General features: G+C 47.5%; 2 protein-coding genes across 4 annotated transcripts in view; one reads left to right on the forward strand and one right to left on the reverse strand.

The window, feature by feature from the left end:
- Positions 1-5384, forward strand: part of LOC122383999 (protein inscuteable homolog) — a 40626-nt gene extending 35242 nt beyond the window's left edge. Inside the window, exons 4-8 of the mRNA XM_043370922.1 lie at positions 218-389; positions 1757-1929; positions 2827-3120; positions 4825-4940; positions 5223-5384. Of these exons, the coding sequence (XP_043226857.1) occupies positions 218-389; positions 1757-1929; positions 2827-3120; positions 4825-4940; positions 5223-5241 (774 nt within the window). The 3' untranslated portion in view covers positions 5242-5384. The remainder of the gene's footprint in view (positions 1-217; positions 390-1756; positions 1930-2826; positions 3121-4824; positions 4941-5222) is intronic.
- A 34-nt stretch (positions 5385-5418) lies between these two features.
- LOC122383998 (ribonucleoside-diphosphate reductase large subunit-like) lies at positions 5419-12952 on the reverse strand. Of its 3 annotated transcripts, none has more exons than XM_043370921.1 (15): positions 12543-12952; positions 12296-12380; positions 11992-12080; positions 11469-11646; positions 11008-11168; positions 10586-10788; positions 10200-10425; positions 9666-9907; positions 9194-9395; positions 8626-8775; positions 8037-8258; positions 7196-7408; positions 6855-6950; positions 6235-6552; positions 5419-5938 (listed from the first exon to the last, which is right to left on the reverse strand). In XM_043370921.1, the coding sequence occupies exons 2-15, from the start codon at positions 12336-12338 to the stop codon at positions 5840-5842; spliced, it is 2442 nt and encodes an 813-aa protein (XP_043226856.1). In that variant the 5' UTR covers positions 12339-12380; positions 12543-12952; the 3' UTR covers positions 5419-5839. The 3 variants fall into 3 exon arrangements, with proteins under 3 accessions (XP_043226856.1, XP_043226854.1, XP_043226855.1); XM_043370919.1 differs by having other exon boundaries at positions 12530-12744; XM_043370920.1 differs by having other exon boundaries at positions 12534-12741.
- Between the last annotated feature and the right edge of the window lie 13634 nt (positions 12953-26586).

Genomic DNA, 26586 nt, shown 5'->3' on the forward strand with positions numbered 1-26586 from the left:
AACTATGTTATGTACGATCTTTCCAGCTGGTTGAGCATCAAACATTTCCTCCAACAACAGGCTGTTATGTGAGCTAACCTCTTCGACATAATTGTTGTCATGCCTCCAGTCAAAATATCGTATAACCTCTCATGCTGCGGATTTGAAGCGTTCATAGTTTGTACGCCTAGAGATGGTTGATCAATAGTCCCACTCACTGACGCCTATCTGTTTTCAGGAGGGCGGCGTGGACCTGGTGTGTGAGCTGCTCTGCGACCTCTCCATCCCGGGCGGGGTGCGGCACGAGGCGGCGGCCGTACTCGCCCAGATGACGGCTCCGTGGCTGACACCCAACCACTCTGTGCATGGCCTGAGCCGCCACCTGGCTGGGGTGGTACAGGCGCTCACAGGTTCGTACCGTACCGTCCCGCACCGTACCGTGCTGTTCGTATCGTACCCTGCCGTACTGTACCTTACCGTCCCATATTGTAACCAACTGTACCGTACCGTACACTACCGTCCCGTCCCGCACCGTACCGTACTGTTCATATCGTACCCTGCCGTACTGTTCCGTACCGTCCCATATAGTAACCAACTGTACCGTGTTGTCCCTTACCGTACATTACCATACCGTCCGGTCACGTCACCTTCTTGACGAGTGTGATGCAGCTCAAGTAACGGCCTCCGTCACATCGTTCGCTCTCGCCCGGAGATAGATATGTGCACGGAGACTGACGTGGAAGCAGTTTGAAACAGGTGGTATTCGTGAGTGGTCGCAGCGTATAGGATGACGGAATGGCGTGCATGTCTTTGTTTTGCGCAGGTGAACGACCGAACTGAAATTCAGATTCGGTGTAATGTATTCACAGATATCTGAGGCAATATGAGTGACGTTGAGTCGTGCGTGGGTTAGCTTCTCGTCTTCGTTAGCCTAGCGGTGACCGCTCGTGACCTTTCGGCTAGCTCGGTGACCCGTGATGAGTGGCTAAGGTCAGACGCGTGGTGTTACGACCAACGGGAGCTGTATCTCACCCTCGCCGTGCGTCTAAAACGGCGCGCCTGACTACATCACCTCATCTTAGGAGTCACGTCAGAGCGCGTGAACCCCGCTGCTTTTTACAAATGGAACGTGACCGCGGTTACAGCGTTATCCGGAGATCGGGCGGCCGGCGCGGTGAAAAGAACACGCGTTTTTACGGTTTCCCGTGCCATTTGACAAACACAGGCGATGTCGAGGGAGTGAAGGGCGGTGTCTGAATATCTGCTCCCCTGATTACCTCCAGTCTTTGATAGGGAGTCCGATATTCAGGAGTTTTATAACTGAGAGTATTTTTGTGTCTTGCGTGGCGGTGACGCCCGTCAAGGTATTCAGGGTCGCACGTGCTGGTCTGTTGTGTTGCTCGTTTTTATTGATGAGTTGCAACGTAGGAGGGTCTGATTTTCCTCTTGATGTCTTGCTTACAAATGTCATCGGCTGCAAATGTGTCGTGAGACGTTTTAACTATGCTGCACAATTTTTTTTTAAACATTATACCGGTGAGTTCGTAATAAATTAGCGTTGTGCAGCAATTTTATCTCCTAGTTCCAGTGTACTATGTTATCGGAGATGTTTCACAATCATGTGGTTTCTATCTTTCATGACTGTCTCGGACCCGTTTGCTCGCTTTGTTTTCGTTGAAAGTTGTTGCCTACATCTCTAATTAAAATCGTGCCTTTGCATTCCCGACTGTTTCCTCTGACCCCAGTTTAACCTCCTACCCTGTCTTCTCCCCGGCAGACCTGGCGGAGGACGCTGCCGATGACGAGGTGTTGCTCCTGTCAGCGGCCGCTCTAGCCAACCTGACTTTCATCGAGCGGCAGGTGTTCCCGCAGCTCACGGCTCGCTGCACGGCTCAGAAGCTGATCACCGCCGCCGACAGATTCCCAGATAATGTCTTCATTTTGGATCAGGTGCGTCAAGATAGGCGGGGCTAAGAGGGGTGGATTGATGGTGACAGCGAGTTTTGGAAGGCTTATATGACCGACCGGAGACCGGCCATTGGTATGGTTAAGTGAGCGACGGATTATATGACTGCTTCCTCGAACGTATGACTGGCAACTGTAAAGCTTGAACGATTTTGTAATTTGTGAAGATGGACACCCTGAATGGGTCATGTAGAGATTCCGACAGTCGCTATGGCATAGCTAACTGTCTATTCGGACCGTCAATCTGGTGGTTTGCCCGTTCAGTGACCGTCGCCAATGCGGTTGTCACTAACAGTGTTGTGCCGACTGAGGCTGACCGGTCGTCGGTCAAATAACGGTCAACGACCAAGTGCTCTAAGAAGGGGGATCACAGTCAATCTACCAGGGAATCCGCGAGCCGGACCTTCTGAGTTATTGTGAGGCGCTCGTTCCGTCTTTTTCACAAGTGAACCTCGCTGGAGCGATCGGGTTCGACGGTTTACGATATCTCGTGCATCAGACACGCGACTTCGACGGCTAGCCGGTCTTGGTGCAGTAAAAATAACAGCTACAATTTACAACTCAGTTGGCGGCAGTTTTGCGTGTCATAATGACGACCGTAAAAGTTGTCCCGTCGTTTATTGTCATGATTTACGAACAGCGCGGTACAAGAAGAAAACATCGAGTTGATTTCGGAATTATTAAGTGCATCAGGAACTTTTAGTGATCCCGAAGTCGTTTCGCTATCTCTAACATCTTTTTTCACTGTTACCTTATCGTACTAGTTGAACATACATCAGACAGCGCGCGTTGCATGCTCATATGGTCGCTCGTTTTACCTCATTTTTGACTCACTCATTACCATCCATCACTCGTTGACACTCGTCTTTCCCTGTGCCCCAGGTGTGCACGGTGCTAGCCAACGCAGCCAGCGTCGGGGACTCCTGCCTGGGCCGGCTGGCGGTTCCGGCTCTGATCCGCTACCTGCACGTGGCGCCCACTGCGCGGTGGGCGGACGGCGCCCGCGCCGCCTGCCGCCGCCTCCAGCAGAAGACAGCCGTGGCTTTGACGCGGTTCTGCGTGGACCGGCGCACGGCCTGCCACCTGGTGTCGAGCGGCGGAACTGCGCGGCTGGAGCTGCTCTGCCGTCAGCCCGAGCTACGGGGACGGGATGACGGTGTGCTGGTGGCCTGTCTGGTTAGTGGGTGGGGGACTCTCGGTCAGGAATGCTAAGGTGAAACGCCAAGCTATTGTTAACGCCAGACCCCTTGAGACCCTAATTTTTCGCGATTACTTTTAAATGCGTGAAGGAATTTCAACCAAGCTCAGGACATGGCCGTTTCAAGACAGGCCGAAACTTTTACAATTTAGATATTTTATCGCCATTTCAATATTTCAGGCACTTGTCATTGACTCGTAATGTTAACTGTTTTTCCATCCTGGATAGAGGCTTTCTACGTCATATGACATTAGGCTCCGCCCACGACTGCGGCATTGACCCGTGCCCATCAGCGACCTCTGTACAAACGACACCCCTGCCATCTGTGAAGGACTATGAATTTCGCTGACGCTTCACGTGCTATGAGTCAATTGCAGCAGACGGTCAAGTAAATGTTAGGCTCTTGTTGACTCTTGTATATAGGACCAAGAGGACCATCACTCCTCAACCTACTACTCAGTCGTGCTTCGAACAAACGTTAACGATTCCTAACAAATACGATTTTCGATGTAGGGTATCTGTTTGAAATACGAGCGAGCCGTATGATGTGAAGCTCAGGCAATTAACTATTATTGCGTTGTTCGATGGTTGCATAGCGATGTACAAATCGGTAGCTACTTGGTGACATCCGACATCCCATTATCGCATTATCTGCAACGCCATAAATACAGGTGAATATTTCCTAACCTTATGTCAGTTATATGCCATCTGCCCGTCATATGCAGCTTATATATATAAAAAAAAAATATCAGCGAACATATCAGCATTGTAGAAGCAATGCGCATTGAGCATTTATGACTCCTTAGTCATCATGTCGCTCTCTGGGCACTGTCAGCCAAGACGCTACGCACAACTCCGCCGGCTTTCGGCACCGCTCGACCGTCGCCCGTCCCCGCTCCCCGCCACAGCGAGAGTGACCGCGCGCCGGCCCGAAACCGCCGCAGGCCAAGACCACAGAGGCGGGGCTTAGCTGTGACGTCATAACGTATCACAGACTGACTGGTGATAGCCTCTACACACCGGATGAAAATCTGGCTCGAAATTTAACATTACGAGTCAATGGCAAGTGCCTGAAATATTGAAATGGCGATAAAATATCTAAATTGTAAAAGTTTCGGCCTGTCTTGAAACGGCCATGTCCTGAGGTTGATTTAAATTCCTTCACGCATTTAAAAGTAATCGCGAAAAATTAGGGTCTCAAGGGGTCTGGCGTTAACAGTAGGATAAGCTAGGCTGCTAAGGTGGAACGGTACAAAACGACGACAAAAGAAAAACGACTGCAATGTAACGAACTTTTATATGTAGACCCTCGTTCAGACTTTTGATGCCTTTCACGATCTTCGAATGACAGATTCAATATCAGATTTTTTTAGTAGCTCGAGGACCCAGTTGCCGTACTGCAGTCCAGGAATGTATATGCCGCCTGTAGCTATCGATAACCTTCATCGAAATCGAGTGTGCTATTGTTTGTAGCCAGACAGGTATCGAAGGACAGGAACAGTGGGGAAAAACTCCGACCGAATGTGGCCAAACCGTTACTGATGCGCGACTGGCAACACGTCTAACCGTGTCACAGTCATCAATATCTATGTGTACCACTTTTAAAATTGCCCGACCAATGCTCACTACCCATCGCGATCTCTCGGCCAACAACACCGCATATCTTGTCCTCTGACCCTCAGACGGCGCTGAGGCGGATCCTGAGCTTCTGCCCGGAGCAGACGCAGCAGCAGACGGGCGAGCTGGTGCAGCCCAAGTTGATGGACGTCTTCCTCCAACTGTCCTCCGGAGAGAGCGAGTACGTGCTCGATCACCCGGACCGCCTCGGGTGTTCGTGAACATAGGTATTTGAGTATGCGACAGTTATCGGCGGTTATCGGTTACCAAGGTTAGCAGTTCAAATGTGTAAAGTTCTTTTTTACGTCTGCAGCCCTCTCTATCGAATCCCAAGAACTTTCCTAACAATGCAATTATTTTTGATTTTTGTCCATAAGAAGATGCCCTTTTATCAGGCCCCGACGTCCCGCCCCCTCTTCCCGCTCCCGCCATGACATACGCTGACGAGCTGTTCCGATTTCAGCGACGAGCGACGGAGGTGACTGAAGCTGTTCGCCACCACGGAACAATAGAAACACCTTCAGTCCGGCATCAGAAGCCAACCGACGCCATCGCCAACCACTTGTCATTGTGATCTGAATGTGTGTGATTTTACCTTGAACGCAAAGATATGGAACATGACGTAGCCTTTCTGTGAGCCATGCGCAAACGACGTGTCGTATCTTTGCAAGCCGTTTATAACAAAGGCACAATTGGTTCACACTTAGACATCCGGCACCATGAAGGCGCTAACACGGGCGGCGGGCACACCGGAGAACGCCGAGTCACACTCGGAAAACGCCTCTTCCGCTGTGGCCGGCCTCTCCATTCTTTGGTGGGCCAGCGGAGCCGTCAGAAGCATCACCTCAAAGACAAACTACTACTCTATGCGGACGGGTGTAGGTCCCAAGCGGACAGACATTTGTTCACATGCGAAGAGGGACACATTTCTTGCACTGCTCACGACTTGCTGCGTCGATCGCTAAGCGTTCTGCACGGCAGAGCAAACGAGACTACCTATCGAAGATCTTCATGGGAGAGAGGGACGAAGAGTCAGGTGGGCGAATGTCCGGGTCGTGGTCGGTTGGTGACTTAGACTCGTTACGATCCGCACATGAGGCAGTCGTCCTTGTTCTGGAGGGAGCAGACCATGGCAGCCATGTTGTATGCCTCTTCCTCGGTCTTCTCCGGGGACTCAGTCTGAAATAGAGGACAGGCGAGTTTGTTAGCGGTAAGCGGGAGAGATGACCTGCAGTTGCAGACGAAGTTTACACTCGATTTGAGCCGGGAAATCTGCGGTGTGCCGCATAAGTAGCAATATTATCCTTATTGGTGCCTTGCAAGAGCTGCTTACTTTCAGTGTTGTGCTTTTAGCTTTTAACCACCCGTTACGGCAAACAACAGGAGTTCGTTCAGTTTAGCATGCGTGGCTAAATGAATTCCAATCCCGTTTACATTAAAATTAAAAAAGGGCCAAACCAGAAAAGCTCCCCTACCTTTTCCTCCTTTTCGTCCTGCGGTTGGGGCGCGGCCGTGCTCTTTGCCAGCCGGGTCTTGTCGACGGTGAACTGGATGGCCGAGGCGGCCGCCTTCGTCCTCAGGTAGTACATGCCCGTCTTCAAACCCAGCTTCCACGCGTAAAAGTGCATAGAGGTCAGCTTGCCGAAGTTGGGACTGGCGATGTGCACGTTCAGGCTCTGCGACTGGTCGATGAAGGCGCCGCGGTCGGCAGCCATCTTCAGCACCACCTTCTGCGATACCTCCCACACCGTCTTGTACAGGTCCTTCAGGTCCTGAGGGATGCCCTCGATGCCCTGTCGAGCAGGACGCATGTCACGGTTATAGTTTGATAAAGGACCAGCCTCGTGAGTTATCAATGCTTAGCTGAGCAGTTGGTCTTTCAATAAACACCCTACTGAACGTAATATTGCAGTAGTTTGCTTCCCTTAAAGCCAAGATTTTTCGGACATGCGGAATCGCTTTTACGAAAATAAAGAATGTTTGTTCCCGCGGTGTTAAAAAATGAGCATATGATATTGATAAGAACAACGTTTTGCTTTTTAAAGATTTTTAAGTGCTGTCAGTGTAAATTTCAGTGGCGAGAGTATGGTCTTACCTGGATGGATCCACCGGATGAGATCATCTGGTTCTTCATGTCCTCGTCCCAGAGGTTCATCTCGGTTAGGTCCCGCATCAGGTGGTGGTTCACGATCTGAGGGATACGGTGTGGTATAATTATTGCATGGAAATAACAGCCAGTTGGACACGTGAATGCTGTGGTAAGACCGACAACGTTGTGATTCAGTCGAATGTATGAGCATTGAGCACATCAGTCATTTCATATTAGTTATTACCCACGAACGATTCATTTACTGCACACTAAACCCTGATTGATATTCCCTATCCAACAAGTCCGACTAAGCCCCTCGCTGCAGAGCGGACGTCAGCGTCACCCACCTGGAACTCTCCGGAGAGCACGCGGCGCGTGTAGATGTTGCTCGTGTACGCCTCGATCGACTCGTTGTTGCCCAGAATCTGCGCGGTGGAGGCGGTCGGCATGGGGGCCAACAGCAGCGAGTTGCGCACGCCGTGCTGGGCGATGCGCGCCTTCAGTGCCGACCAATCCCAGAGCGATGAGGGCGTCACGCCCCACATGTCGTACTGAAGGATCTGCGAGACGGAGAGACACGCAGAGTTAGTGATGAAAGGGCGACAGCGGCACCAAACAATGATGGGGAGTAGGGAGGAATAAACACATACAACAATAATTGTCATATGTAATCTCCATATCACAATTTTTCTTTCGTTTGCACAGATGAGCCTTTACGCTAAATGCAATACGCAACATTTTCGGTCCATACAATTTCTCTCCAGACAAGGTGGTGAGTTATTGTCGATGAAAAGATGTGGTGGCTAGCTCTAAATATCAATTAACTTCCAAGTGACCAGCATCCACGCATCCAGACGGAGAGACACGCAGAGTTGGTGATGAAAGGGCGACAGCGGCACCAAACAATGATACAGCGCAAGGACGATAAAAAAGAACCTTCTTTGTCTTGGCAAGCTGCTTCTTCTGCAACCGTACTACTGTAATACGTATGCTCACCAGCGCCAAATAATTGTAAATTGTACGCTCAAATAAAGCATCGGTCATCACGCATTTCCTCTAAATATGGGCATGATACATGATGAAAGAACAGTATGAAGGCATATAACTCCAAATAGCAATAAACTTCCAAGCGATCAACATCCGCCAATTCACTCCTGAGACTCAAACACCCCTTTCGTCTCCACTCACCCCGCGGCTGACGGGCGATCCGGCGTACGTCTCGTAGGGGCCGAGTTTCTCCGCCAGCTCGCAGGAGGCCTCCAGCGCGCCGTAGTAGATGGTCTCGAAGATCTGCTGGTTCAGCAGCTCGGCCTTCTCAGAGTCGAACGGGTAGCGCATCAGGATGAAGGCGTCCGCCAGGCCCTGCACGCCGATACCGATCGGACGGTGCCGCATGTTCGACTTGCGAGCCTGGAAAAAGAGCGGGAGTGAGTGATTTCATCCATTGTCATTGATAATAGGTGACATAAGCCAGGTACGCGCTCTAATTGAGCATCGAACATTGGTATGGATGTGAAAGAGAAAACACTAGTCTGAGCTCACCATAGATATATCATTTGATTTCCGTGTCTCGCAATGCTCGCAAAGCACGATAACGAAAGACCGTTGAGCAACATTGCTATGTAATTCTGGCAGATAATCCTCACAAAAATTGCATGCTTCTCCAGCCCTAGACACGTCAATTTTCGATACATCAATTCGAATCCTTACTCGATATCCAGTATCCACCATTTCTCAGACGACCCAAAGAGAGGAAGTTCCCGATTAGAATACTCACCTCTGGGACGGGGTAGTAGTTGACGTCGATGATCTTGTTGAGATTGCGCGTCACCACCTTAGTCACCTCCTTCAGCTTCTCGAAGTTGTACGTCTTGTCGTCCGTGACGAACCGGTTCAGCGCGATCGAGGCCAGGTTGCACACCGCCACCTACCGGGGGTAGCGTGAATTAGATTCAATCGCCGCCTGGTGGCACGAGTATGAACTAAAGAGCCAGCTGGCGGCAACGTGAGGTCGCGCTCAGTGCCCTCTGTGAGTCATCTATTGCCACGTAATCAGCGGAAATGCAGAATGGCACATCTGCTTGACAGCTGCACGTGGCCCAGACGAACTCTTTGTTAAAAACAACTGTCGTCGAAAGCTGGCCATGTGCGGCAGCTACACGCCAAAAAACGGCGCTGCTGCTGCTGATGGGTTTGCTACTTTATAGTCCGAAGATATGTAACCAAGAGCTATTTGGTTCACGTAACTCAGTCCTGCTAACCATCGATGCTTTGTGTAAATAAAAGCACAAGCACAGCCATGATTATGCCAGGAAAATCAGAGTAAGCATAGTGTTAGTGCATACCTCATCGGGCGCCGAGTACTCGACGATTTCTGTGCAGAGGTTGCTGCACTTGATGGTGCCCAGGTTCTGCTGGTTGGACTTGCTGTTGCAGGCGTCCTTGTAGAGCATGTACGGGGTTCCGGTCTCCACCTGGGACTGGATGATGGCCGCCCACAGGTCCTGGGCGCGCACCTGGCGCCGGTACCGCTGCTCCGACTCGTACCTGATAGAGGACGGGACGGAGCGTTTAGGCATGATGCTAATGTACATAACTAATGGGATGAATGCATGCTGCGTTGTAAATCTTCTAAGATGTGCACCAGATTTGTCATTAGAAAATCGAACCACCATTGCCAATAAAAACCTCTACAGGATGAACGTTATACAGGCAAGTTCAAACAGCGGTGTTATTTCCCACTTTTTTGTAATACTGATGACAAAGTGTAGCCATGGGCCAGTTCCCCATTCCGACGACAAACGAGTGCCCACTCACTTTGTGTAGAGTTTCTCGAACTCCTCTCCCCAGCAGTCGGAGAGGCCGGGACACTCGTGCGGACACATGAGGCTCCAGGTGCCGTCCGCCTCGACCCGCTTCATGAACAGGTCGGGGATCCAGAGGCCGTAGAACAGGTCGCGCGCCCGGTTCTCCTCCTTGCCGGTGTTCTTGCGCATGTCAAGGAAGTCGAACACGTCCGCGTGCCACGGCTCCAGGTAGATGGCGAACGCGCCCGGACGCTGCGGGAAAAATGTTCAACACTTGGTAAGTATGAGATAGCTAAAATGGTATTTAACAGTTACATGGGAAAACACGAAAAATGGCAAGAGAACAGAGACCTTGTCATGCAAACATGCCGATAAAAGTGAATTGAGTAGCCAAAGGCATAACAAACACAGGACAAAAAAAAAACTCCCTGATAACAAAGGACTGGAAACATTGAAAAATGTCATTCCTAGCGATTATTCGTCAATTTGGTCCAAGGACAAAAAATTCAGCCCTGTGTCGACGATTTTTCGTCAATGTACCGACCTTGTTGCCGCCCTGGTCGACGTAGCGTGCCGTGTTGTTGTAGACGCGCAGCATGGGCACCAGGCCGTTGCTGGTACCGTTCGTGCCGCTGATGTAGCTGCCCTTGGCGCGGATACAGTGCACGTTCAGACCGATACCGCCAGCGGACTTGGAGATGAGCGCGCACTGCTTCAGCGTGTCGTAGATGCCTTCGATCGAGTCGTCAGCCATGGTGAGCAGGAAGCAGCTGCAATAGAAACAAAGAAACGTTCTCGTCAGTCAGGTGTATGTAGAACCGGTGACGAATGTGTGAACTTCCGCTGTTGATTTTCTGTCACATAAACCACCCAGAATTATGACTCAACCAACAGACTGTCTTTCACACGACTCCGCGCCGTGCACCTCACCTGGAGAGCTGCGGCCGGCGGGTGGCCGCGTTGAACAGGGTCGGCGACGCGTGCGTGAACCACTTCTCCGACAGCAGGTTGTACGTCTCGATGGCGCCCTCGATGTCGTCGCCGTGGATGCCGACCGCCACTCGCATCAGCATGTGCTGCGGCCGTTCCACCACCTTGCCGTTGATCTTCAGCAAATAGGATCGCTCCAGGGTCTGTGAGGAGCAGGTGGCGTCAGACAATACAAGGCAGTCGATTAGACAGATCAAAAGGCCGAGTGTTGGGGACATAAACACACGTCCACAGCAGGGATATTATGCGCTCGATTCAAGAACTGATGTACAATATAATAAGTGGAACGCTGCATCCAATTACATACAAGTGCTAGTTCTAAAATGTTCTGAAGCAGTAAAGGTGACAATGTAATATTTCACCTTGAATCCGAAGTAGTTGTAGGTGTAGTCGCGGTCGTAAATGATGTGCGAATTGAGCATGTCCGCGTTGTCCATGATGATCTTATGGTGCTGATCGGAGATCATCGGGATATCGATGCCGCTGTTCGCGTTCCTCATGTGATACAGGTCATCGATCACCTCTGAAACACGATTCCAGCGTCAATTCTAGCTTTAGTGAACTGCAAAATAACTCAATGGACCAGCACAGGCAAATGACATAGACGTATATACGAATTACGATCCATAGTTGTCCCAGCAAACCAGGTTACATTTCAGGGTTAAGTACGGAGAGGTTTGATAGCTGAAAAAAGATGAACGTGGTTACCGATGTCAGCCTGCATCCACGTTCCTCCCGGGTTTATGAGCCTGCGAATGTCAATGTTAATCACAGGACCCGGGGTCCTGCCGGAAACCCCTGCCAGCCTCCGATCGTCACCTACCGCTGAACGTCTTCTTGGTCTCCTTGTGCAGGTTGGCGACGGCGATGCGCGCGGCCAGGATGGCGTAGTCGGGGTGTTTGGTGGTCATGGTGGCAGCCGTCTCCGCGGCCAGGTTGTCCAGCTCCACGGTGGTCACACCCGGGTACAGGCCGTTGATGACCTTCAGGGTAATGGCCGGCTGCAGATGGGAGAACAGGTCAGAAGAGGAAGTGATTGAGGAGATGTAAAATCTGCTGGCAAGATAATTATCATAAAAATGCAGGAAGAAAGGTTTTGTAACAAATCACAGCACTTATTTGCATTCCTAAACACATTTAAGATATAAAATATGAAATATTAATCAGGGTGATTCTTCAAAAGCAATCCTTACATTTAAAATCTGGCCAATGTGAAAACATGATTGAAAAAAATAGCCAAATAACATGACATATACCTAGGTAGCAATAAACTCTCAAAAACATCCAATGATAGATGTGTGATCATGCAAAAAAGTAAAAGAAGGTTCAAAACAAATTATACTCACTGGATCCACATAGTTCATGTTTAAGTTGTAGCAGAGCTTGTTGATACGATTTGTGATCTTGTCGAACATGACATTTTCCTTCCTTCCATCTAAACAGAGTGTGAATATGTTAAATGTTGACATTTGTGATAAACATCTTTCTTTGAAGCCACAGCTTGACTTAGCAACACTTTGACTTGCTTTCTTACCCAGCAAGGGAAATTAGCACAATGTGCTGAATTGAATGATCCATGACAAACAGCTAAAAAGCACAATAAAATGAAATAGAACCAGAATGTAGTGATGGAAGACAGAAATAACTTACCCCTCTTGATGACATACATCTTGGAATACATGATGTCCTTCATTTATGTTTAGTTGCTTGCCGAGTTGCAGTTGATAGTATCCACCTGAAAATGAAAAGGCGTGGTAAGAAAATACCTGCAATGCTGATGCCAGTGCTGTGCTGCACACAAATTTCAATTTACAAAGGCTTATCATTATAAAATTACAAAACTGAACATCTATCACCAGCTTTGGCTAATGACATTGTACTTACCTACCAAACTTACTTGACTTTCTGTGCCAGTGCTGGACCAGACCGATAATAGAAACCTCGAAGAAATAGCAACTAGAGAACGAAACAGATGATCCGTATTGAATATAAGGTATTGAAGCTGCAACGCGAAACAGGGCGGCCGCGGCCCAAGACAATGCACAAAGCGAAATTCGAGCGGGAACGGAGACCGATAAATTTCGCGCGAAATCGCGGTAGTGCTGAGTATGCTATGGCAAAATGATGAAAAAATGCATTTCAAGTGGTTATTCGTTGCTCTGATTAATGATTAAAAAAGTACCGTTTATGAATTTTAAATAAATGAATAAAAATTATCAATTCCCAACCAAATTACAACGCAGCACTAGAATACCCGTACGCCTCGCACGACACCCTGCTGGGGCTGCTGTCGCCGGCTCCCGTCTCTGCTGTCGCCGGTAACCGGCTTTACCTGCTGAGCCGGGCCGGTCGAGCAGCGCCGGCGCGGTGGGATGGATACCGCCGAGGGCTCTCCACCGCCCCTGGGCACCCAGGGCGACGATATGACAAACCAGTCAGTCGACCCATCGGACAGTTCGACTTCATTGGTCAGAGTTCTGTTCGCTAATCGCGCTGAGCCGGAGTGATTAACAATAATTGAATAGCATGAAACCAAAACAGCACATTACCAACAGCTATATTATCCCGGCACCGCCTGGGCTATTTCCATACCCACGACAGCCTGGGGGGGGGGGGGGGGGTCGGATCCGACCCCCCTGTTATCTCGAGAACCAATGGTCGCTTCGAGCCCCGCGAGGCGGCGTTCGAAAGGTCTCTACGAGACCTTCCCAAAGGACTCTTAAGATTTTAAGATTGAGGTCAACTTTCGGGTCAAGGTCAGGTCAAAGGTCAAATTATGGGGTTTTGCATGATTAGGCTTACGGACAGCGGAATCGATAGCTGCTGCTCGAAACTCACCAAAAATGACCTCAAAGGCCTAGTGAAGGTACCATGTGCGTATAGGGGTCATACTAAGTACGGGTCAAGGTCAGGTCAGGTCACGAAAGGTCACGGTTTTCAATTTCTGCTACATGGGCGTGCGACACATGTTTTATGGCTTATTTTTCACGCCGAATCCGATGGTAATGGTTATATGTGACCCCAAGTCACTGTGCTGGTGATAAGTGTGCATTGAAAGCATAAAAAATCGTTTATACCCTACATAACTAAAGGAGGGCTAAGAAAAAAAGTCAATTTTTCAACTTTTTATTTTTGACATAAAAATACACTTTTCTAGACGAGCTTTGTCCCAGGAATCTAGTGGTGCCATTTGTTTTCACATGCGATGTTCAGAAGTGCCTCTAATTCACGAAAATGCTTATGACGTCACCATGCCCTATGCATGTTGGCAGGGCGTATTTTAACATGTTAACTGGGTCGGCAATTGCCGACCCAGTCACGGAGAATGCCGACCCAGTGACAGCCGTTTGCCGACCCAGTTGCCGCCCCCTCTAGGATGCAGCACGCACATGCAGGCTAGGTGCCGTCATTCATAGTGAGGCTGCTGCCCTCCAAAATGATAATGCCGCCTCTTAAAGTGAACCAGCCGTCTATAGAAAGTGATCATCCCGCAACTCAATGTGACAGTGCCGCCCCTAAATCTGTTAGTAGCCCCACTCATTGTAATGGTGCCGCCCTTCTAAGCATCTGTGGAGCCCCTCAATGTGATGATACCGCCCCTCAAGAAGATGATGCCGCCCCTTTCAGTATCAGTGGCGCCCCTCAATGTGATGGTGCCGCCCTCAAAGTGCCGGTGGCGCCCCTGAATGTGATGGTGCTGCCCGCCAACGAGTCGGTGGCGCCCCTCAAAATGATGCTGCCGCCCCTAATAGTGTCAGTGACGCCCTTCGAAGTGTCGGAGGAACCCACCAATATGATGGTGCCGCCCCTCTAGATATCCACATAGCCCCTCATTGTTCATTGAAAAATCGCTTAAAACTTGGTCTGAACTTTGTTGTGGTGCCTACAGAGTAAAAAGAATCAGCTTTATGACAGTAATGTGGCCTGGGGAAGGAGGTAATTTTGGGTTGTGACGTCACATATTTGAAAGGTTGTTTTTGGAATATGGGAAGCCTAAGATGTTTAATGAAAAATAAATGCCAGAACCGTGTTCCTGGTCATCCAATCTATAAAGTCGGGCACAATTTAACTGGTATTAACAACATTTTAGAAGGTGGGATAGTCCCTTTAACCGGCGCCGGGCTGAGGTTGTTTGAACCCCCCTCCCGACCCCTATAACTTGGCTACTTGGGCCACGTAGCGACACGCGGTAAGCGGCATTCGAAGAAGTGTCAAAACTACTTGGGTTAGTTGGTTAACCGTACTTTGGTTAGGTCAAGTCAAATGTCAAATATCAGGTGACCAGAGGTCATCAAAGGTGAAATGTGGGTGAAATGTTGTCTGTTTCAACATTTATTGACAAACTGGCGCATAACTCGGGGAAGAATAGAACTACAGCACCGCGAAAAAGCGCATTCGATAGCTCTTCAACGTTCCTATAAAGTCCTCAGACTTGACCTAACATCAACGACTTAACCTCCAGAGCATAACTTGTTTAACCCGTGTCGGGCCGGGGAGGGTTAAAGGGGACAGTGGACCCCCTCCGCCTCTCTACTGAGCTGTTTTAATGAAGAACCTTTTTACTTTAATAATTATTGACTCACGAAAGTTATGACATCGTTTTTTTTTCAGTACTGCGCTCCTCTCGTCGAGATGCGTCGAATGAACTATAATTTGACATTCAAATGTCATTTGGGAAATTTGAGCTCAGGTCCAGGTCATGACCCGACTGGTAAAGGTCATGTTGCATATCAGTCGATTTGTATCGTCAAACTGAAATCATCTAAGGTGTTTTCATCGCTCAGGCATATCGCATGTCTCTATCAGAAGTTATTGAAAAAAAACCTGCTGGAGGCCTACCAATCCATGACCTGACATGACCTCAAGGACATAACGAGGGGTCGTGGGTGGCATTTTTCCGATTAAGTGTGTCATTTTTAATTGTTTTCTGATGTTTAAATTCGTTAACTTTGACATTTGTCTACCTATAAAAAGAGGCACATGCCCCGACTTTCTCCCATTTCCTTATACCTAATGGAAGGGTCGCAAAATTGTCCTTACCTTTGGTCAAAGACATCGCAATTTCGAGACTTACATTTTATGTACTTACAGTGACACACTGTATTATCAATCGCTGAAGTTATAAAGGGATCGTTCAGTCGGTATATCTATGGTGAGCATTTGCCTGTTCCGTAGCTCAGTTGGTAGAGCACCGGACTCCCCGCATTGTCTCCGCTTGCGTTTTGTCCGCCGGCCGAGCCGGAGAGAAAGTTACCGAGTGAATATAACGAGGCTTGAAATGATCTCACGCATGTCAAAGTGTTTTTATTTTAGGCAAAATAAATATCTAAAACAGTAAAACAAGCTTTCGGCATTACGCCATCATCAAGTTTGAATAAATTAACATGTTTTTGATTTTCAAAAGCTAGAGCGCAATCATATTGTTCCAGGCATCCTCATAGCAGCTCACTTTTTTTAAACATATTGCAATACGTTGCAAATAGTGTGGTACATTGCACAATGCACATGGCAAGTAAATAATGTACAACAATGTATCATTACGTACACTACAACATGTCATGCACACAATATATCATAGGTACAACAATGTTAATAAATCTCACCTCAACATCAGCCGCATACATCATCAACACCCGGTCAGTAAACATTGACATTATAATCATATTGAAAAACATTGCCGCTGCTCTTAGCTCGATTAGTTTGAGGTGAGATTTATTGACATTGTTGTACCTATGATATATTGTGTGCATGTCATGTTGTAGTGTACGTAATGATACATTGTTGTACATTATTTACTTGTCATGTGCATTGTGCAATGTACCACACTATTTGCAGCGTATTGCAATACGTTTAAAAAAAGTGAGCTGCTATGAGGATGCCTGGAACAATATGATTGCGCTCTAGCTTTTGAAAATCAAAAACATGTTAATTTATTCAAACTTGATGATGGCGTAATGCCGAAAGCTTGTTTTACTGTTTTAGATATTTATTTTGCCTAAAATAAAAACACTTTGACATGCGTGAGATCATTTCAAGCCTCGTTATATTAATAATAATCATGTCATCCATCCTCGCCCACATAAAAAATTACCGAGTGAAGGTCATTCAAATTTCAAAAACTCAATGACAATGTCACTGGGGTCACCAAAATGTTTGAGTAGGTAGGTATAACATTCATTAACTGGGGGGGGGGAGGGATGAACTTATCTGTGCAATACGCTGTTCATTACGCGAGTAACACTAATAAATAAAAAATGTATGAGTTCATTCTTACTCCACCCGCTCTCCCTCTCCATAAAAAGAGAGTTTAAATGTGTTGAATTTTATTTATAATTATACCTATGCAGAAAAATAGAGACGTCTAAGGATATGGCCGAATATCAGCGACTTGCTGTGTAAGCAATGAGGTATGACAAGTGGGGGTAATGGCCCCGTCCAGCGCCCATAAAGTGGGCACCACTCGTGCGACCTGCCGACCACTGTTCTAGATAGAGCCATAAAACGCGTGAATGTTTTAAGCTTGACGATACGGATCGACTGGTATGCAACATGTTCTATTTCTGGTGAGGTCATGAACTTGACCTCAGGTAAAATTTTAATTTTTTTTTTGTAAAATCAAATTACAGGGTTGGGCAGATAAATTGGGACAAATTTCAACTTCCTCTAAAACAACTATTTTTTGAGTGATAAAGATAATTTTTGAACATAAATATAGGCTAATGAATACTTTTCCATGTTATGGAGGTTGCGTTGTGATTTTGAGCCGGCTGGTCACAGAACGTGGGCTTAAGCAAGCCACTATCAACTTAGTCCGCGCGCACATGCATGCCAATACTCTAATTATGCTCCATCAAATGGCTGAAAGTAGTGTGTATCGAACAGACGTAAACGTTGGAGGAAGAGATGATATTGACTCATCCTTACATACCAATTGCATTGACACCGGCCGCTCCCCCGGCTTTCCAGGGGTGCCAAAAGGCAAAATTCAGTTAAATCAGAGGATCCTCGCGAAAACAGTGGCGCGAGCTTACAAAGAAGGTAGCCGCGCCATGAGAAAGCCATATACCAGCACCTCAAACATGTACTCTTATGCATTGATGCATATCAACCTGTTAACATAGATGTTGAAGCAGCTGTGACGTTAAAAAGATTGCTTCCTCTTGAAGGGCTTGGAGAAGCGAGCAAGCACGTGCAGGTCTTTTTCGACGATGGTATCCCCATAACCGAACATATGAACAACCGCAAACACCATGAAACATCGTAACCAGCCCAGAAGACGTGATCTTAGTTCCAAAAAGCATGCAGCAGACATCGGTGATGGCATTCCACTCGGTTACTTCTGACGGTCACGTGGGGCCCCCTCATTTTACGGAATCGGGAGGGGGTTCGCCATTACAGGGTACCCAACCATTATTCCGGCAGTTCGAATGAACAAGATGGAAGAAGGGAACATCCTGCATGGAGTGATGGTCTTCGAGGAGTCAGCTCCCCGGCATATAGTAAATTAAATACAAAATCTCCTGAAACGGAGGATCCCGCAAACTGTACCCAAAGGAAAATGCCCCCTTCCTCATTAAATAAGCGCACACAGGTTTTGGTTGCTGGGGCGTTTTTGCGGCTGAGTCTAATGAACGTCCCCATGTGACTGTGGTGAGCCTCAGCAGTGACAGTTGGCTACAATTACGAGCCATTTCAGACGGGAGATCTCGCCGCGCGTGCGGCCAGTCCAGGCACCGATAAGGACTGATGCAGGTGGACCACGGTGACCATATTTGGTGATAAATGTATAAAATTGGTGTAACAATATCTGATCCAATTTTGAAATGCCTATGCTTACAAATTTCTAAGCTACGGCGTTCTAAATGCAAATATGTATTTTGTCCCAATTTATCTGCCCAACCCTGTATATTTCATTTATCGCATTATGATGAGAGAAAAACTATATCCCGGAAATACCGCTGAGCTTAGGTTGAATCTGAAATCATTACTTAGAAAGAGTTATAAAAGAACCGTCGAACGTGTCTTTTTTGGTCATTAAATATCAGTAGGTATGCCGCCCCCTCAGATGCCAAGTGCCGCCCCTATGAGTGCAAAATGCCGCCCCTAATTGTGATTGCCGACCCAGTGAAAATCCCTTAAAATACGCCCTGGAGCTATTTTTTACAATTTGGGGGTCAAAAATCAAGATAGAAAGTTGAAATTTGGGGCATCTAATGTTCTAATAGAGCTCTACAACATATATTCCGGTTTTTGGAAATTCCCAAAATTTTGGATTTTATTAGCTGTTTTCCAAAAAATGTAGTTTTTTGAATTTTTAGGGGTAAAAAACGCATTTTATGGAAAATCCGAGATAGCCATTTTAAAGAACTCGTTGAGCTGCGTCTTTTCATGTCCTTAATTTGCAATTTGCTGTAAACCCTGATTTTTTGGCGATTTTTTAAACATTTACCACTTTTTGACTAAAAACGCCATGTAGTTACATCACTAAAATCGATATATCTCAAAAAATTTTGGAAATTTTTTCTTAGAGATTGCACAGGAGACGTCAAATTGATGGGGGAGAAGGTATGCCAAGTTTCAAGCAGATAGCGAAAGTGGTTCATGAGTTATTCAAGAAAAACGGAGGGGGGGGGGGTCGGATCCGACCCCCCCCCCCCAGGCGGTCGCGGGGTAATATCATTGACATTACCGTCTTCTTAGTTCTTTATAGGCCTACGTAACATTAGCGTCGCCATGGGAGGCAAGCACGGTATATAGAGAACTGAGGCAAGCGGGGCGGCATGCCCCCCCCCCCCCCCGAACAGCGAACTGTGAAGTGTCATCGGTGACCTCGATGTCAATGAAATTGGATTTCCCTCGACAATTTGAGGCAGGGTTTTCGTACCGTTTGAATTTTGCGGATCCGTCCTAGCTAGTAGCTGTACTGGAATCATCCATGTCCATGGCTCGATGATTATTCGTTGGGTTTCGTCGCAGGGATGCCTTAGGCTCACATGTTTTATACCGAGTGAGAGTTTGCTGTGCACCGAATTAAAATGTCAATATATGGTTTGTTCTAACTTCTATTCGCATATTACAGTTTCGAGAGAGGCAGAGCAATGAAGGTTTCCGCGGGGGTGTAATGGGGATTTACGTGGGGGAATAATGGAGAGTTCACGCCTGAGAGTTCCGTGGGAGAGTAGATAATGGAGAGTTCACGCGAGACACTTTTGACGTGTTTTACCGATTCTTGTTTATACGCCACCCCCCCCCCCCCCAAAAAAAAACCTTAATGTTGAACTGGTCACCAAATTTGCATAGGGGCGATATTTTCGTCACGGGGTCGTACCACTCGTACAGACAGACAGACAGACAGACAGACAGACAGACTATATTACCAACCAACCAACCCCCCCTCCTCCCCCCGGCCGTCTGCGTTATGAAAAATGCCCTGGCCTGGCGAGGGTTAACCCGCGCCCGGCTGGGGGTCCTGGATTTCCACGCCCTGCTGGGGGGGGGGGTGTTTGAACACCCCCCCCCCCCCTTCTAACTCGGCTCCTGGGCCACGTAGCGATACGCGGAAGGCGGCGTTCGAAGGAGCGCCAAAAATAATGACGAAATCACTTCAGTCACTTTTTTGGTCAGGTCAAAGGTCAGGTCACCAGAGGTCATTGAAGGCAAAATTTCGCCAATTTTCAGGTCGAATGTCGACAATTTCCAGGAAGCCAACGCATAACTCGGGAACTAGAGCTAAAGCGCCGCGGAAAAGCGCATTCGATAGCCCTATTAACGCCCTTTCTGAGCAATTCTCTCAGATTTGACCTAACGTCAACGGTTTTGCCTGCAGGGGGCAAAAACTGCAAAAATAGCCGATTTTTTCAGAAAGTTTTTTTCTGCAATAATTTTTGTCGCAAGCCTTGTACGAGCTTACTTTTACCGGTATCGTGTTCCTCTCGTCAAGACGCATCGAATGAACTATAACTTGACCTTGAAAGGTCAACTTGAAAATTTGACCTCAGGTCAAGGTCATGACCTTGACCGGATAAGGTCATGCTGCATATCAGTCGATCCGTATCGTCAAGCTGAACACATCTAAGGCATTTTCGCCGCTCTAGCATGCCTCTATCAATAGTTATTTGCGAAAAACTGTTAGACACCATTCGTGACCTGAGATGACCTCGGGGGCATAAATAGGGGTCACGGACACCATTTTCATGTTCAGTGTGTTTAAACCACTTGTAATTCAGTGTTTGGGAGTGTGTATAATGTCTTTCGTCCAAAAGAGGCGCATTTCAATTTTCTCCCATTGACTTATAGGTAATGGGGAGGTCGCAAAATTGACCTGACCTTAGGTCACCGATATCAAAATTCTGAGATATACATTTTATAGATACTGTTACCCTTATCAATCGCTGAAAGTTTCAAAGCGGTCGGTCACTCGGTGTAGCAGTGGCAGACATTGAAACTTTTTATGAGGTGAGGTCACTTCAAGTGACCTGGTGACCTGACCTTGAATGACCTTGGTCTGAAATTTTCACAACATGTGTAGAATTGATGTATGACGCCGTTTTTGAGATATTCGCGAAAAACCACAAGGGGGGTGTTAAAAAAAAACCAGCAGGGCGCGGGTTAACTCCGCGCTTGACCGAGCCTCCAGCTGAACACCATTGACTGAGGTGGGGGTTTAAGGACCCCCACCCCAGGTTATCTTAATTAAAAAATAAGCATCATAGCGAGACGCGTGAGGCCGGAGGCGGCATTGGAAAGGCCTCACCGAGACGCATCAGATGCAATCTTGAAATTTGGAATTTGAGGTCACGTGACCTGTCAAGGTAGAGTATAAGTAGAGTCAAAGATCAAAATAGAGTATATTCACACTTTGAGCTCTAGCGAACGCAGCATCGAAGATATCGAGCCCAATTTTGGCTTTAATAAGATCATTGATTGGTGCAACTAACTATTACGATAGATACAGCTGAAGTCACAAAACAAATTTTAAGGTGGTCAGGTCAAAAGAGGTCAATGATTTCAAAAATAATGCAAATGGCATGTGACATATGTTTTCTAGCCAGTTTTGGCCATAGAACTCGATGGCTGTAGGCATCGCCTGTGACGCTTTAGCTCATTTTTTTCGCAATTTAGGGTGAATTTTAATCAGCCACTGTCAGTGGCTTCTTCAAAAGATATTTTCCCAAGATCCTAGATGGTTATCCACTTTACTAAGTAAAATAATTTCGAAGTATCCTGCATCAACTGCTTGATCCCCAGTTTATTGCGCCCAGCCCCGCCGCCATTGAGTGTGCAGAAGGTAGGTATAATTTATCCTAATTAGTTCACTGCACGGCACTTGAACATAACATTAGGACTATCATCAACTTAATTTGTCTCTGCAGAGTTTGCTTCTCATTTGGTGCTCACCACACCTCACTTTCCTTGCATTACCTATTTCACAGCCGATGACGTTAGAACACCTATCGCCGCACCGTCACCTGTGCAAAAAGTGGTAACATTGCAGACAAAAACAACAACGTGACCGGGGTCGGGCGCCCCCCCCCCCTGACTCGGTACGTCCTATACGGTCTCCGGAAGCGCTGGCGAGGCGGGGAGTCACGTGTGTGCGACCAGCTGACTGCTGTGGAGACTGTGCCGGACTGTCGCGGCCAGCAGACACCCCGTCAGTCGCTGCACTCAGTCGGATCACGCGCCGCCGCCGCCCTGTCCTCTGACGGACAACAGGGCTGCCCCATTTCGCCAGCAATCACGTGGTGTGAAGAGAAATCGCGGTGTGCGCGAATGGCCGCCGCCCCGGCCGGTGGAGGTTGACTGCACGGCGGAGGGACGGCCGGCCGCCGCCCTGCAGAGCTCTGGCGATATTCATACCCACGGGACACGGGGCCCGCGACACATCTCGGCACACCCCGATGCCATGCAAATGGACGTCACTGCAGGGCTGTTCAGACGGCCGATCGATGCAGTTGCCTGTAATTCCATTGTACTGCTTAGCATGAGTTAACAAAGTTGCATAAGGCTAGGTCGATATGAATACGAGTATTGAATGCAAGAGATGCTTATATATGGGCGTAGTGAGGACACATCAGGTATAAGGTACACATAAAGTGCATGCCTCGCTTGCTTTACGTCAAGGCAGGACCGGCAAGATCACAGTTTCATGCTCCTCGTCGGAGCGGTCATCTCACGGTAAAAGTCGGCCCGAATGATGGGCACAGACTACGCTCCTGAAGATCTTCCACGTGAAAAGTGGAACATCATTCTGTAATCTGTAGTCAACTGTACCAAACTGGCGCAGTTCAAATTGCCCATCTCCCTTATTCTGTGGACTACAAGAGCATTGCTTTACAAATGAACCTTAATCCTCGCCGGCGCAGGGTGGTTGATACAACCCCACCTCCCAAGGGTTTTTCGCAAATAACTCTCATAAAAAGCGGCTGATCGCAACAAAACTTTCAGTATTCTCGCGTTAATCAATTTGACAAATGCCCTAAAAATTTCATGACCCTGACCCAAATGACCTTTGACTTGTGACCTACTTTTCGAGACCATGTTTGGTCGCAATCGCGATTCGGCGTATGTCGGCTCGCATTAGCCGCGCGTTTGTAGTTTTCGTGGTTTCAAGCGCTCAAACATGTGATGATGTTGGTCCCATGCATAAGGGTGGGAGCCAAAGTCACCTGAAGGTCAGGTCAGGTCATTGCCGACCTCGGTTCACTTTTTCGAGCTTTGACATGTTGCTAGGCAAGTTTTTGAAGCTGAATTCGAATTTAGCAACCATTCGAACATTTACGAAAAAGTTTTGGTGCCTTCGTAACATGTACCTAACACCTACTACGAATACCCAGCAGAACCCCTACTGGTTGACCTGACCTGACCTGGCCTAAATGCATAAAGGCAACACCTATGATCAAAACTTGCATGATATTCGTGATCAGCACCCCGAAAAAAAACATGGCAGCCACACTTTACGACGTTCTAAAACTGTCCCGATTTTCCCGACTTTTGGGTCATTGACCTGACCTCAGTAGTCACCATTTGACCTATGACCTTAAAGCCGAGAACCGTCGGCTTCGTCTCGTGACGACCTACACGATGTTTTTTTCTGCGAGGCTCTAGCTCAATTAGGGGCCAAACGCGAGGGTGGTCGTACCAGCCCCTCCCCCCCCCCCCTTTGTGCCGTCGGAGGACGCAAAATGGCCTGTGCCGGCGAGGGTTAATAATGATCCGTGTCAATGAAAAAATCCCATGACGTCCATCCAACTGCAGGCCAACTTTTTCTGACCTAAATATTCTCCAAGCTGGCAGAACGTGGGCATAGTTAGATTCTAGGCCCTGCAAGTCTGCATTCTCAGGTGGCGATATGGTCGTCATGTGGGCCAAACGGCGGCCCCTGACCGCGGTGAGCATAGATGAGCTGGCCTTCGGTAGGCAGTTTCCAGAGTTGCTACCCGGCCTACATTTTGGAGTCTAATCGAGGTGTCAGTTTATGGTCATTTTCCAACGACTTGAGAGTGGTGCGCTTAGTCTTTGTAAGCGAAATAGAAGATAGTTAGGTATTTAATTTCCAGCTACTTGTCAAATTATCGATAAGATGCCAAAGAATAGTAGCATAGCAAAGTTAAACATTTACTCGGCGCTCACAAGCCATGTAGATAACAGATATGTACCTATTTATTTTTTATTTTTTTTTTCTACACCGCCACCCATGAACAGGTGACCAGGAGTGCCCCCTCCCTCTATCCCAGCGACACACAGAACCTTACGTTAACACCAGAAAACTTAATATGACAAGTCGCGGCACTCCCTGCTAAGAGTAAGGAAAAAAAACAAAAGAAGGCGAATATCAGAGGAGTAAGCATGCTGTTAATAGATGGTATAAAAGAAGCAAAGTAGTCACAACTGCAAACAGTTAGTGACTGCCCTCCTACATCCCTGAAACGCCCACTGATGCTCACTCACACAGGGGAATGTTAGTGGGAGGAAGACAACTGAGGGGGATACAGTCATACATACATAGTGGATAGTTGTAGGTAACATCTCTGGTCAAATTCAGGCAGGGTCATTTACTGAGCCTCTGTAGGGCCGTCCAACTAAGCAAGGCTTGTTGTCAGACGGCCCACAGAGGCCAGTTCCGAAGTGGCTGGTGTAGAAATTAGGACAGGTAAGGCAATAAAGCAATAAAGGCAACATAACGAGACTGGCAGGCGATATCAAAAGACGCAAAAAAAAAACAAGCAAAAAAACAAAAACAAAAACAAAGAACACAAAAAAAATCACATACACACAATGGGAAAGGGGTAACCGAAAAGGAAGGACGGGTAACAGAACTAGCTACTCGATAATAAAGATGTTTTTTATGTGTATAAAACGTACATACTAATATACATTTATAATAAGGTACCTTGTAACTAAGTTGGAATCTAGTTCTAGATGCAGGGTTAAAGTTATGAATCGCATTCAAGTGATCGATGGAAGGCCGTCCGTTGACATTAACCCATTTATATCGGCATCACAGTGCATTCGGTGTATGTTTGTATTAACCCGCCACCTGGTGGGGGGGGGGGCTATTTTTTGCCCCCCCCCCCTCCAGACTTTTCGATATATCTCCAGAACCGCTGCGCCGATCGTCACCAAACTTTCAGTACCCTCCCGGACATCAATTTTACATATGGTGACCAAAAATTTTTCCGAAGGCTATGATAGGTTGGCCGGAAATGACGTCAGAGTGACGTCATGTTCTGCCGTTTTCGACCCAAAAAAGGGTTTCGTGGGAAGAGCTGTCAGGCCTATAGCTTTGCAAATACAGAAAAATGATAAGGACATAAAAGCTGTAGAATTGACAGGGCTACAAAACTGCTATCTCGGTTTTTTGCATTTTTTTGATTTTGACCCCCAAAAATTAAAAAATATTTTTTTTTTTATATAATGATCGAAAAATCCAAAAACTTTTTTGAGTTTCGCAAAAACCGGAACATATGTGATAGTCCTTACCGCATTCCATCCACATACCAAATTTGAGATCGATACCTCTTTTTTTGGCGAAGTTATAGCGAAAAAACTGTTCAAAATTGATGGCGTCAAATTTTCAAACTCAATTTTTAGCAATTCTAGACCCCGTAACGCAAAACAAAGACCACCATTAGACTCCCCGTGACAAGCTGCATCGAATCAATACCCATTTTATGCAAAAATATCAACTTTGAAATTTGACCTTTTTGACCTGACCTTGACCTGACCTCCACCAGAAAGTGACCTAAACCGTACCTGATGGTCTTATAACCAACAACATTGAGTTGGAAATGAAAAACTGGCCATAAAACATGCATCGCATAACCTTAGTAAAGTTGGGCTCATGTGGTGACCCTTGGTGACCTTTGGTGACCTGACCTGTGACCTGACCTGGTATGACCAGTGACCTCTAATAGCAACATATGTACTAGACAACTGACGCCTTATCGCTGATTTTCGACAAAATGCGTTTTACTCGGTGTTATAGCGCTTTCCCTAGAAGCCCCGTGAACGGTAAAACATTTCATCTTTGACCTGACCTGTGACGTCATCGGTGACCCCGAGGTCAATAAAATTTAGTTTCCTTCGACAAATTTGACAGGCCTTTCGAACGCCGTTTGAATTTTGCGGATCCGTCCAGTAGTTTCGGAGATACGAGGGGGGGGGGGGCAAAAAATAGCCCCCCCCCCCCCACCAGGTCGCGTTATAAACAGACCCCACCAGGGCGCGGGTTAACGGTTGTTTGGCGAGGCTCTCCATTGGCTATCGTCCCTCACCAGCCATCAATCAGCAGTCCCCGACCAACGGACATCTTGAATCTGGATCGGCCTTTGCCGCGATCTGGTTTACTCACTGCATACGAGCACATGTGCAATAAAACGGGTGCTCTTTGGCGCGTGCCTGTGCTAAAACCATTCCAAAACATCGATAATGAATGGTGG

The sequence above is a fragment of the Amphibalanus amphitrite genome, unplaced genomic scaffold, assembly GCF_019059575.1.
Source record: "Amphibalanus amphitrite isolate SeventyFive unplaced genomic scaffold, NRLGWU_Aamphi_draft 000179F_arrow, whole genome shotgun sequence".
Taxonomy (NCBI): Eukaryota; Metazoa; Arthropoda; class Thecostraca; order Balanomorpha; family Balanidae; genus Amphibalanus; species Amphibalanus amphitrite.

Excerpts from the sequence above, each read along its gene's own strand:
- LOC122383998 (XM_043370921.1), bottom strand. The coding sequence starts at position 12,338 with ATGAAGGACATCATGTATTCCAAGATGTATGTCATCAAGAGGG. Across the intron at positions 9,396-9,665 it reads TTCGAGAAACTCTACACAAA|GTACGAGTCGGAGCAGCGGT; the intron begins GTGAGTGGGCAC and ends GTCCTCTATCAG. Across the intron at positions 7,409-8,036 it reads GATCGCCCGTCAGCCGCGGG|ATCCTTCAGTACGACATGTG; the intron begins GTGAGTGGAGAC and ends TCCGTCTCGCAG.